This window comes from Acanthochromis polyacanthus, chromosome 22 (genome assembly GCF_021347895.1).
Source record: "Acanthochromis polyacanthus isolate Apoly-LR-REF ecotype Palm Island chromosome 22, KAUST_Apoly_ChrSc, whole genome shotgun sequence".
Taxonomy (NCBI): domain Eukaryota; kingdom Metazoa; phylum Chordata; class Actinopteri; family Pomacentridae; genus Acanthochromis; species Acanthochromis polyacanthus.
Genome location: NC_067134.1, coordinates 1087302 through 1100681, shown reverse-complemented (window position 1 = coordinate 1100681; position 13380 = coordinate 1087302). Strand labels below are relative to the sequence as shown.

At 39.7% G+C, this 13380-nt stretch overlaps 1 protein-coding gene across 7 annotated transcripts in view; it reads right to left on the bottom strand.

Moving 5' to 3' along the window:
- LOC127531943 (NLR family CARD domain-containing protein 3-like) overlaps nucleotides 1-13380 on the bottom strand; it is a 37630-nt gene that overhangs the window by 7795 nt on the left and 16455 nt on the right. For 3 of the 7 annotated variants that reach the window (XM_051942475.1, XM_051942477.1, XM_051942476.1), the window contains 6 exons: nucleotides 11780-11877; nucleotides 11279-11410; nucleotides 11076-11195; nucleotides 10823-10939; nucleotides 446-518; nucleotides 54-285 (listed from right to left, as the gene is read on the bottom strand). In XM_051942475.1, coding sequence (XP_051798435.1) covers nucleotides 54-285; nucleotides 446-518; nucleotides 10823-10939; nucleotides 11076-11195; nucleotides 11279-11367 — 631 coding nt within the window. In that variant the 5' untranslated portion in view covers nucleotides 11368-11410; nucleotides 11780-11877. Of the gene's footprint in view, nucleotides 1-53; nucleotides 286-445; nucleotides 4206-8194; nucleotides 10393-10822; nucleotides 10940-11075; nucleotides 11196-11278; nucleotides 11411-11779; nucleotides 12431-13380 lie in introns of those variants that run through there. The other 4 variants (XM_051942474.1, XM_051942480.1, XM_051942479.1 and 1 more) reach the window with 4 other exon arrangements.

Below are 13380 nucleotides of genomic sequence, written 5' to 3'. Positions count from 1 at the left end.
TTAGTAAATGTTCTGTTGATCAGCAGCTTCAGTCTTTACACAAATCCTCTTACTGCTCTGCAGACAGTCAGCCAGCTTCTCCTGCTTCATCCTCCTCAGGAACAACACTGTGATCTGCTCAAACATCTCTCTGCTGCTCCTCCTCTCATCTTCATCATCACCCTCCAACTCCTCCTCATCCTCCCTCTGACTCTCTGAGGAGTATTCTGGGTAATCTGGACTCACAAGCTTCTGCATCTTCTTCAGCTCCTTCTTCACAAAAGTCACCATGTTGTCCTCCAGCAACTGGAACAGAGGAATGTGTCAATGAGTCCATCAGAGTGAAATCATGGAGCCAAACATCAGATCCATGTTGGACACACTGACAGTCCACTGGTCTACAAAGAGCAGCATGGAGATGCCTGAGTACAACAGATGGAGAACAACTTGTTGTCCATGAACTCACCATGAATATGGAGTCCAGGTGATGCTGCTGGACAGACTGATCTCTGGGAACCTCTGAGTTCTGCTGCTCCACTCTGTGGATCAACATCAACAGTTAACTCTCACTTTGTCACACAGAGCAATATACAGGGCTTAAAGTGAAAAATAATCCTCAGCCTGAACTTTTTTGCTTTTGGGTCGGGGTACAATCTAGCTAACTGGAAAGAAACTCAGCTATGTGCCTTCACAAAGTCAGACTACAGATTATAGGAACACCAAAAAGGTCAGTCGGTGGTGGTAGTACTCCATCTGACTACAACATGGAGCAACTAATCAGTAAAAGACGTGGATAAAGACATGGATTCACCTTTTAACATCATTTGCACTGTTTATTCTGAAATACAAATATGTAAACAGTTACAGTGCAAGAAAACCCTGTGTTTAATTTCTTTATTTTTTTAAAGTTATTTTTGTGGGGTTTTTTTTGGCTTCTTTGATAGTCAGAGTGGAGAGGCAGACAGGAAAGCAGGGACCAGAATGGGGGGGAAGACATGCAGTAAAGAGCCGTGAGCTGGAATCCAACCCAGGACGCTGTGTTGACCTATCTGGATGCCCGGAAGCACCATTTATTTTCACTCCACCAAGGAACGCGGCAAAGTTACTGTGAAGATCGTCCGTTTATCCTTCGTCTATCTCTGTCAGTAACATTATTCAAAAAGCAAACAATTGGATTTAGATGAAATTTTCAGAGGTCGGAAATGACTCAAGGACCAAGTGATCACATTTTCGCAGTGATGCCGCGTATAGTCTGGATCCACGGATTTGTTAAAGATTTCTGTATCACTGCCAGATCGCAACACAGCGTCACTGTAACCATGACAACAACGGTCTCACCTGCAGCTGCATCTCCACGTTTAATCAATCAATCAATCAACCAATCTTTATTTGTATAGCACTTTTCATCCGACAAAATCGCACTGCAAAGTGCTTCACCTAATGGCCATGACCGCCGGGGGTGCCGGCACGTGGACCCCCCAGACCCCGACAGACAGGGGGACCCCCACACTGAGGTAGGAAACCCCCCGTCCAACCGGGGCGAAGGGACCCGTGGACAGCACCCCCAGCAACAGACCAGATGCTGCAGCCAGTGAGGAGGACCCCCTGAGGAAAGACTGGAGTTAAAGAAAAATAATAATAATAATAATTTTAACAAATAAAATAAAGGGGCTGTACAATAAGATGAATAAAATGAACAGTTAAAGTAATAAAGATACGTAATGGATGAGTAATTCTAAGAACATAAGAAGGAATGAAAAAGTTAATTAAAAGCCTGATTAAAAAGATGCGTTTTTAACCTTCCTTTAAAAACATCAACAGTCTCTGCAGTCCTGAGGTTTTCCGGCAGGCTGTTCCACAGGCGGGGGCCATAGTGGCTAAATACCACCTCACCGTGGGTTTTAGTTCTGGCTTGTGGTATAATTAAAAGGCCGCTGCCAGAGGACCTCAGGATCCATGAGGGTTGATATGGTAAAAGAAGTTGAGACAAATAAGAAAGCACAAGACCGTTAAGACATTTAAAAACTAATAAAAGAACCTTAAAATCGATCCTGAAGCAGACAGGGAGCCAATGCAGCGACTTTAAAACTGGTGTAATGTGTTCCCGCCCTCTGGTCCTCGTCAGCACGCGTGCGGCTGAGTTTTATAATAACTGGAGATTTAAAATATTCTTTTTGGGAAGACCAGAGAGCAGGGCATTACAATCATAGATATGAAGAGTAGATACGACATGCCCCTCAGAGCGGCGTGCCTACGGAGACAGTAAGATAGTGGGGGTAAAATTTCAGCATTTTCCATTGGTGTGTACGAGGCGAAAACTAAAACAAGAACAATGCCGGCTCATTGAGCTGCATTTAATTGCACACTACATCGAACGATGGAGACAAAGAGAGTTGGAATAACTTTCCATTGGTAAGAATAGTTTTTGGCTCTTTTTTCATTGTTAAATCTTGTTGAGAGTCTATGAGAGCTAACTAGTTAGCCGCTAGCAAAACACTAATGCAAGATAACAGCTGGACAACCAAATACCAGACGATTATTAGTAGCTGTAGTATAGCTGCACAAGCAGTAGTAGTAATACTAAAAATACACGCAGCAGTAATGGTAATACCAAAAGTTCAAGCAGCAGTAGTAGTATAAATAGCCATTATAGTAGTAGAAGTGGTATCAGCATTTGTACTAGTATTACAAGTTGTAGTAGCAGTGATAGTATCAGCAGCAGTAGTTGGTGTATTATCACTAATAGTAGTAGTGGCATTACTATTAATACCACGTTACGTGAAATACTACTGCTACATCTTCACTGTCGAATAAAGATGAGCAGATGTGTGTGTATACAGGTGTGTACTTATGTATGTATGTACATACATATATATATATATATATATATATATATATATATATAGATATATACACTGACAGTCAATAGAAACTTTGAGGTAGAAATGTACGCAGAATTCTACTTCTAGGGGAGTTGTAATTATTCATTGTGGATTTACTGATGATCTAGTGCCCTGGTAGTTGAGATAATGATGAGTTGTCATTTTGTCATGATTCATTGCACATGGGTTGGTCACTTTGCAAAAGTGAACCAAATACACACCAAGCAATACTCAGTGAGTATCTGCACAATTTGAGAATGGGTTTTGAAGGCCTATATAAAGGCCCAAAAAAGTCCACCATTGTTAGTCCAGTAAACAGCATCATGCCGTGTCTATCACATGAACAACGTCTCTGGGCACTGGGTATGGTGGAGGCCGGTTTGAGCTACAGTGATGTAGCCAGGCGTATGGGCTGTTCCCAACCCACAATCAGAAGCCTGGTCCAAAGCATGCGCCGACGGATTGCTGCCTGCTTCGAAGCAAATGGAGGCCATACTCGGTATTGACTGTTGTGACTTTGTGTTTGGCAGGTGCCGTTTTCTTTTGTGAAATTCTTTATTTTGAAATCATTCTTGAAACTTTAGATTTTTGTTTCTGTCTGCCAATATGCTAAACAAATGATTCATATGAAGAAAATCCAGTTTTGGGGTTCAAAATAAAAATTATGTTGAAAAATATGGTCTCAAAGTTTTTAGTGACTGTCAGTGTATATGTACACATATACACACACATGCATATATTATTTATATACTTACATGTATATATTGATTTTTTTTAAAAATTTAGAATCATTTATTGTTTTGTTTTTTTATGAGTCCAATGGTGAGCTTTTTGCATTGAAATTTCAGTCATAATGTGCACCAACTAGTGTATGTCGGCTATTCTATTCTATTCTATTCTATTCTAGATGAACACAATTGGCAACGTAGTCCTATCTTTTTTTGTATGAGCCAAGCACAGGCGCCACATGCCGGAAATCTGGCACAGTGCCAGAATACTTTGAGCCATGCATATATGTTGCAGGGCTGCACAGTGGAGTAAGTGGTTAGCACGTTCACCTTGCAGCAATAAGATCCCTGATTCGAGTCCCGGCCTGAGCCCAGGCTCTATCTGCATGGAGTTTGCATGTTCTCCCTGTGCATGTGTGGGTTTTCTCCGGGTACTCCAGCTTCCTCCCACAGTCCAAAAATATGCTGAGGTTAATTGGTAACTCTAAATTGTCCGTAGGTGTGAGTGTGATTGTTTGTCTGTATATGTAGCCATGTGACAGACTGGCGACCTGTCCAGGGTGTCCCCTGCCTTCGCCTGAGTCAGCTGGGATAGGCTCCAGCACCCCCCGCGACCCTAGTGAGGATAAAGTGGTGTATAGAGGATGGATGGATATACATTGCATACAGGCTAACGTACAGGTTATCATTGCAGGCTAACATTCAGGCTAACAAGGCTTACAGTGGGTATGGAAAGTATTCAGACCCCTTGAAATTTTTCACTCTCTGTGTCATTGCAGCCATTTGCCAGAATCAAAAAAGTTCATTTTATTTCTCATTAACGTACACTCAGCACCCCATCTTGACAGAAAAAAACTGAAATGTAGAAATTTTTGCAAATTTATTAAAAAAGAAAAACTGAAATATCACATGGTCATAAGTATTCAGACCCTTTGCAGCGACATTCATATTTAACTCACATGCTGTCCATTTCTTCTGATCCTCCTCGAGATGGTTCTGCTTCTTTATTGGAGTCCAGCTGTGTTTAATTAAACTGATTGGACTTGATTAGGAAAGGCACACACCTGTCTATATAAGACCTTACAGCTCACAGTGCATGTCAGAGCAAATGAGAATCATGAGGTGGAAGGAACTGCCCAAGGAGCTCAGAGACAGAATTGTGGCAAGGCACAGATCTGGCCAAGGTTACAAAAGAATTTCTGCAGCACTCAAGGTTCCTAAGAGGACAGTGGCCTCCATAATCCTCAAATGGAAGAAGTTTGGGATGACCACAACTCTTCCTAGACCTGGCCGTCCAGCCAAACTGAGCAATGGTGGGAGAAGAGCCTTGGTGAGAGAGGTAAAGAAGAACCCAAAGATCACTGTGGCTGAGCTCCAGAGATGCAGTCGGAAGATAGGAGAAAGTTCCACAAAGTCAACTATCACTCCAGCCCTCCACCAGTCGGGGATTTATGACAGAGTGGCCCGACGGAAGCCTCTCCTCAGTGCAAGACACATGAAAGCCCGCATAGAGTTTGCCAAAAAACACATGAAGGACTCCCAGACTATGAGAAATAAGATTCTCTAGTCTGATGAGACCAAGATTGAACTTTTTGGTGTTAACTGTAAGCGGTATGTGTGGAGAAAAGCAGGCACTGCTCATCACCTGCCCAATACAATCCCTACAGTGAAACATGGTGGTGGGAGCATCATGTTGTGGGGGTGTTTTTCAGCTGCAGGGACAGGACGACTGGTTGCAATTGAAGGAAGGATGAATGCGGCCAAGTACAGAGATATCCTGGAGGAAAACCTCTTCCAGAGTGCTCAGGACCTCAGGCTGAGCCGATGGTTCACCTTTCAACAGGACAATGACCCTAAGCACACAGCTAAAATAACAAAGGAGTGGCTTCAGAACAACTCTGTGACTGTTCTTGACTGGTCCAGCCAGAGCCCTGACCTAAACCCAACTGAGCATCTCTGGAGAGACCTCAAAATGGCTGTCCACCAACGTTCACCATCCAACCTGACAGAACTGGAGGATCTGCAAGGAAGAATGACAGAGGATCCCCAAATCCAGGTGTGAAAAACTTGTTGCGTCATTCCCAAGAAGACTCATGGCTGTACTAGCTGAAAAGGGTGCTTCTACTCAATACTGATTCAAGATGGCGTCGTAAGTGAGGCAGCTGACAACTCTCTCCACCAAAACTCTATTTGCCCTTATACTAACGCACCAATATTGATGAACTTAAGCACTTAACCTGCTGAACTACTGATTTAATACAGACTTCGATTTCTGTGGGGAAAATGACCAAACCAAGGAGCAAAACTCGTGACGTATCAGAGGTTTGTAGTGCTACAAACCAAGCTGCTTGTGAGAGTCACGAACAAACTTCTGTTTCCGTGACTGACGCTCTTCTAAAAAGCATTTCAGCGGCGGTTGCAGAAGAAGGACAGCGCATACTTAAGTCCGTAAATGAGTCTATGTGTAAACTTGAGGCTAAGGTGGACAACATGGCTAAACGCATTGATGAAGCGGTAGCCACTACAGCGTCACTTGTCGCCCGTCTGACTGAAACCGAGGCCCGCATTTCCCGGTTGGAGGACGATGTCGCTCCGTTAACAAAGCGATTGGATGCCTTGGAGAAAACTTGCAAGCAACTAAGAGAAAAAGTTATGGATCAGGAATGCAGACAACGCAGAAAGAACATCAGGCTGCTTAACCTAAAGGAGTCTATGGAGGGGAGCAACCCGCTTATGTTTTTTGAGGGATTCATTCCCAAGCTACTGAAGTTACCTGTCTCTTCTGTGCCTCTCGATCGTGCCCATCGGGGCTTTGGACTACCGGATGATGGACATCCGCGCCCAGTCGTCGTAAAGCTGCAACACTCCAGGGATATTTCCATGATAATGGATGCGGTAAAACGGCTCGGAGCTCTCCAGTACGAGGGACGCCCAGTACGGATTGTCCGGGACCTTCCTCCTGATGTCCGGGCAGCAAGGCGAGCATTCAACAAAGTATGCGCGGAGCTTATTAGAAGAAACATACGCTTCAGAATGGCTTATCCAGCCACCTTGTCTTTCAAGGCAAATGATGCGCAAAAAACTTTTAAAGACTCCAGCGAAGCCGAAGCTTTCCTTTCTGCTAACCCGGTAAAGTAATCTGTGTGTGTTTGTACCTTGGTTCTGTTGATAAGTGCTTACAAAGGCCCCTGGACTTATTATATGACTGCTAAATTGTATGGGATTACATTGGGGCTCTCTTTACTTGTCTTTATAGGTGCTACCAATATATGTAGAGAGTTGTAATGGTAACTGATTGGTATGAGTGGCAGTGCTACTCGTTTTATTTTCTTTATTTCTTTTCATTCACTAGGTGTTTTTGTTAAGGAAGACAATATTGTCCGTGGTTTGATATACGTTAATGACCTGTACAATCTAATACATAATATTACAATGAATAAATGGGAATAATTGATGTAAATTGCAGTAAGGAGTATGAGGTATTTAAACAAAACCTTCATATGTCTACCAACATAACTTGTAGTTATTTTAGTCCAGAAGACCTGAAATTAAAGAATGACTTTTCATTTTCCCTAATGCACTTAAATGTTTATAGTCTTAAGAAACATTTTGATGACTTTGTTTCTTTACTTGCTTCCATTGGTGACAGATTTGACATAATTGGGTGCAGTGAAACTTGGTTGAATGAACAAACATATACTGATATTTACAATTTAAAGGGGTATTCAATGTATTCAAAAAACAGGTTGGGGAAAACTGGAGGAGGAGTATGCCTTTATGTAAAAACTAATTATCAAGTAAAAGAGAGAAATGATATTATGATAAATGATGGTGAATCCGATTCATTGTTCTTAGAAGTAATAACAAGTAATTCCAAAAATGTTCTCATTGGAGTAATATACCGACCACCCAGCTCCAGTTATGAAACCTTTAAAGTCCATTTTGATAATCTTCTCCTCACTATAAATCAGAACAGTAAAACTTGTGTTATTATGGGTGACTTTAACATCGACATTTCAAAAAAGGATACAAGAGTTAAGGACTTTTTAAACGTCCTTTACTCTTCTTCATTTCATCTAACAGTTGATAAATATACACGTGTTAAAGGAAAAAGTAAGTCAGTCATTGATAACATAACTAATATTGAAAACATTGGTTGTGAATCAGGTGTCATTATATCTGACACTTCAGATCACTACCCTATTGTATTTTTTACAAATTGGGCTAAAAGAGTCAAGAATCCACGTGTAAAGAGGAAAGTAAAAATTCTTAATAATAAAATCCTGACAAACTTAAATCAACATCTTCTAACAAAAAGTTGGGATGCAATATATAATACCACTGACCCCAATTATTGCTTATGATTATTTAATTGATGAAATCATTGACTCTATAAACATAATTATTCCTGAAAAGAATATTAAGCAAAACAAGAAAAAACATCCATGGATTACAAAAGGAATTCTAAAATCTATCAAACACAAGGACAAATTGTACAAACAATATAGGATGGATCCAAACTCCATTAATAAAATGACATACACAAAATACAAGAATAAACTAACAAGTTTAATAAGATCTAGTAAACAAAACTATTTCACCTACCAACTCAAAAAAGCATCTGGGGATCAGAAGAAATCGTGGAAGGTGTTGAATGAAGTTCTTGGCCGTAATAACAAATTGCCTCTTATCCCTGACATTGTAGAGCAACCTCAAACAGATAATTACAATAAGTTAGACTACATAGCAAATGACTTCAATAATTTCTTTGCTACGGTTGGAAAAAAACTATCCCAACAAATTCAGCAACCCAGAGGAGGAACTTATAGAGATTACTTGCAAAATTCTTATTCTGGCTCATGCTACCTCAAACCCACTTGCAAATATGAGATAATAAACATCATTACAAAAATGAAGAGTTCCTACACGGCTGGTGCCGATGGAATCAGTAGCATGATTCTTAAAGCCATTGTGAACGTCATAGCCGAGCCACTAGCACACATTATTAATTTATCATTACAACATGGTATTGTTCCTACTCAGGCCAAAGTGGCAAAAATTATACCAATATACAAGTCTGGGGATAAAAACGACATTCAAAATTATAGACCAATATCAATTTTGCCAACCATGTCAAAGGTACTTGAAAGAGTGGTATACTCCAGACTTGTAAGTTACCTTGATAAATACAGTATATTAACTTCCTCACAATACGGCTTTAGGAAAAACAGAAACACAAGCATGGCTATTTTAGATCTTGTTGAAAAAATGAATGATGCTTTTGAGAGAGGCGAAGTTGGTGTTGGTGTATTTCTCGATCTCTCAAAGGCATTTGACACTATAGATTTTTCAATTTTACTTGGTAAATTATCGCACTATGGTGTCAGGGGTATTGCTCTTCAGTGGTTCAAGGACTATGTCTATGGAAGACAGCAATATGTAAACTTAGAAGATACTAACTCTAAAATGGTAAATATAGAATATGGTGTCCCTCAGGGCTCCATTCTGGGACCTTTATTGTTTATTGCTTATGTTAACGATTTTGTAAACTGCTCAACTGATATTCATAAAATCCTTTTTGCAGACGACACAAATCTTTTTGTGTCACATGAGGACATTGACCAGCTTGAAAATAATTTAAATAGGGAATTAGCGAAGGTTAACACCTGGTTTAAATGTAATAAGTTATCATTAAATGTCAGTAAGACCTTTCACATTGTCTTCCGTTCTAGCAGTCGAGTAGAAGATTATGACATGAACATAACTATTGACGGCAGAGCTATTGCTAAAGTTGATTCCATTAAATTCTTGGGAGTTTGTATTGACCAATTTATAAAATTTAAAACACATATAAATGAACTTGTTAAAAAATTATCAAAAATTGCTGGTATTTTTTTCAAAATTAGACACTTCCTTTTGATGCTCTTTTATCATTGTATATATCTTTGTTTGAGTCTCATTTGATTTACTGTAACTTTATCTGGAATAATACACATCCTACCTATACAAACAAACTCCTAATATTACAAAAGAAAGCTGTAAGAGCAATTACATGGTCTATGCGAAATTGTCCCTCAAATCCTCTCTTCCATAGATGTGGCCTATTGAAGCTTCCTGAACGTAACATCTACAGCATTGCTTGCACAATGTATAATGTTGTCCATGGATTGAACACTGATTTATGTAAACTCATTCCCATTCACTCATCCTCTCACCCATATGAAACCAGAAATAAGCATCTTTTACATGGAAAGGATAGAACAATGACCTGTACTAAATACAGTATATGTTACAATGGTCCACAAATATGGAATGAGTTGGATAACAATCTAACACAATCCTCTACATTGTCAATATTTAAAAGGCAATTCAAAAATCAACTATTGGGGAGATATATAACTAAATGAATACTAAATAAATAAAAAAAGAAAGAGACGAATAAGTGTTTACTTTGTTTAGGATTCACCTCAAAAGTCTTATCATTATAAACATTTGTGTTTATTACATCTAACTAAAAGCAGGACACGCTGTCTTCATGTATTGCTTCTATATTTTATGTATATGTGCATACGAATATGTGTATGTATATATATTTAATTTTGTGTTATTTAATTATGGTTTATGGGTGCACTTTGGTGTTGACAAGCTGTTCCTCATTTTACAGAGACTGTTAACTGGTGGAAGGGTGGACATGGACCCCTGTTTGTAAGCATGAGCTTTTTGGGAGTTCATTTTTCACAACTTAAAAAACAACATATAATATGAATGTAAATAAAATTGTGAAATAAACAATAAACAAACAAACAAACAAACAAACTGAGCACAGGGTCTGAATACTTATGACCATGTGATATTTCAGTTGTTCTTTTTTAATAAATTTGCAAAAATTTCAACAATCCTGTTTTTTTCTGTCAAGATGGGGTGCTGAGTGTACATTAATGAGAAATAAAATGAACTTTTTCGATTTTGGCAGATGGCTGCAATGACAGAGAGTGAAAAATTTCAAGGGGTCTGAACACTTTCCATACTCACTGTATATGATCACAGAACTGGAGTTTTGTCCAGTAAAACTATTTCTTGATATTTTAGTGAACTCAGAGTTCTTGCTGTGATCCACCAGGTTCTGTTTTTAACGTCTCTGTGGATGATGTTCACGTTATTAGCATCACTTCTTCAAAATATTTGTTCTGTTATGAAACTAGCAGCTCTGAAACCTTGTTCTGAACATCTTACCTCTCTGCAGCAGGACCTGGTTCTCCTTTAAAGTTAATAATATCTTCCTTAGACTGGTCACTTTTGAAGGACACACAGCTGGATGGAGGTCCAGAGGACTCTGGTCTCTGAAGGATTCTGGTAAATAGAGGGGAAGATCACCAGGAAGGAAAAATCATGTAGCAGAGTTTCAGAGAGATTTAATGATGGAATATATTTGGAACAACAACAGAACATTTGACACAACAGTCAGTAGTTTGATTTTACAGCTTACTTCTCTGCAACAGGAGGGTGATGATCTTTAAAGGTAATGAGATGACCCTGAGACCGGTCACTCTTGAAGGACACACAGCTGGATGGAGGTCCAGGTCCAGGTCCAGGTCCAGGTGGATTCCTGTCAATAATGATGCAGCAGTGATGTGATTCTGAGCTCTGACATGCAGCAGAGTCCTGGACAGTTAGAGATGGTGCTCTCACCTCTGAGCTTTGCTCTGGTTCTCCTGTTCCCCACACAGAGAGCTTTTAGAGAGAGGGACTCCCTCCTCTCTGTCCTCACACTCATCCATGATGCTCAACTCACAGCAGCTCACGCACACTTTCTACCTTCACCTGCACAGGAAACAAACATCATTCATCCACTCAGATCCTCCTGGAGAAGATCAGCTGCTGCACTTCTATTATCAGTCCAGCAGATGGAGTCATGGAGCTGCAGAGACTCACCCACAAACCCAAAGTCAGAAAGACAAAACAACAAAGAAACATCAGCAGCTCATCAAACTGACTCAAGTCCATCAATAATCTCATAGAAATATTGACTGATTGCAGTCAATCAATAAGCTAATAATCATATTGATCCATGTTTAAACAGCAGTCATCCACAGTTTGTGCTGAAATAAGAAGTGAACATGTAGAAACTTGACAGAGCAGAAACAAACAGCAACATTACTGAAGTTAAAGCAGCAAACAAAGCAAACTTACACTTTATTCAAAGCGCTGAAGAAGAAGAAGAAAGTTTCCAGTCCACTCCTGGACGCTCAGACAGGTGATCTGTTTCCTGGAACCAGTCAGGACTCCACCTATGAGGAAGCAGCAGGCAGACTTTCACAATAAGAGCACATTTTACAGGCTGATTCCCACTCATTTCATGTGACCCATTATTTCTACATTCAACCTTTTTCATGTCACTCAACATCCACCACAACTTGTACAAACCCTGTGCTTCATGAAAGCAGAAGCTCCCATCAGGCTGTAAATCCCTGACAGTTAACATTCCCTAGAATGGAATCACTGGGACAGAAGCAACATCAGCAGAGATCACACTGATGCACATTTCCCTCAACATGTCTGCTCTCAGTCTCATTTAATGCTGCATTTAAGAAACATCTGAACATTTCTAGCATTTGGTTTCTTCAAACTGTATCAGGTGAACTTTATTTCACTTTAAATCTTTTCCCCTCTGCTAGACAGATCAGATCACAGGTAGTGATTGACAGATGATAAGAACAACTCATGTTTAGAACTGCCTGACAAACACAAATGATATTTACTGATAAAACACTGATTTCAGCATCAGTTTGAGAACTCCTGCTGGTTGGGAACACCCCAACATGTCTGAACATTTGGTTTAAATTCATGTACACACTCAAAGTCACAACAAATGATGCAAAATATTTGTTTTAAAAAAAATGCTAAAATCAACACAAAAAGGTGCAAAACTCACATTTTAAAAACGCATAAAACATCAAATTAATTATAATAATGGTTTAGATTTATATAGTGCTTTTTCGGCCACTCAAAAGCACTTCACAATGGATCCATTATTCATTCACTCACACATTCTCACTCTGGTGGTGGTAAGCTACATTTGAAGCCCCAGCTGCCGTGGGGCAGACTGATGGAAGCGTGGCTGCCAATCCATGCCTACGGCCCCTCCGACCACCACCAACATTTACACGCATTCATACACCAGTATGAGAGCAGGACTGGAGGCATGGAGGGTTAAGTGTCTTGCCCAAGGACACAACAGCACATGACTAGGCGAGAGCGGGAATTGAAACGCCGACCCTTCGATCATTGGACAACCTGCTCTACCACCTGAGCCACAAACCCTTCAAAATAGCAACAAATGATGTGAAATAACCTCATTAAGACTGAAATCAATACAAAAAATGTGCAATATAACTTTAAAAAATGCAAAATTGACATTAAAAAGTCCTTAAATTACCATAAAAACTCTCGAAATAGCAACAAATGGTATGAAATAACCTAATAATATACTAAAATCACCACAAAAATGTGCAAAATCAACACTAAAAGGTGCAAAATCAGTTTTAAAAAATACATAACAAACTGAAAAAATCTCTAAATTACCATTAAAACCACTCAAAATAGCAACAAATGATGTGAAATACCCTCATAAAGACTGAAATCACCACAAAAAGGTGCAAAATCACTTTTTAAAAATGCAAAATTTACATCAAAAAGTCACTGTATTACCACAAAAACAGTGGCGTATCCAGGACTTTTTTTACCGGTGTGGCCTTGATGGGACACAAAGCTAGTGTGGGGTGGCTATGGCA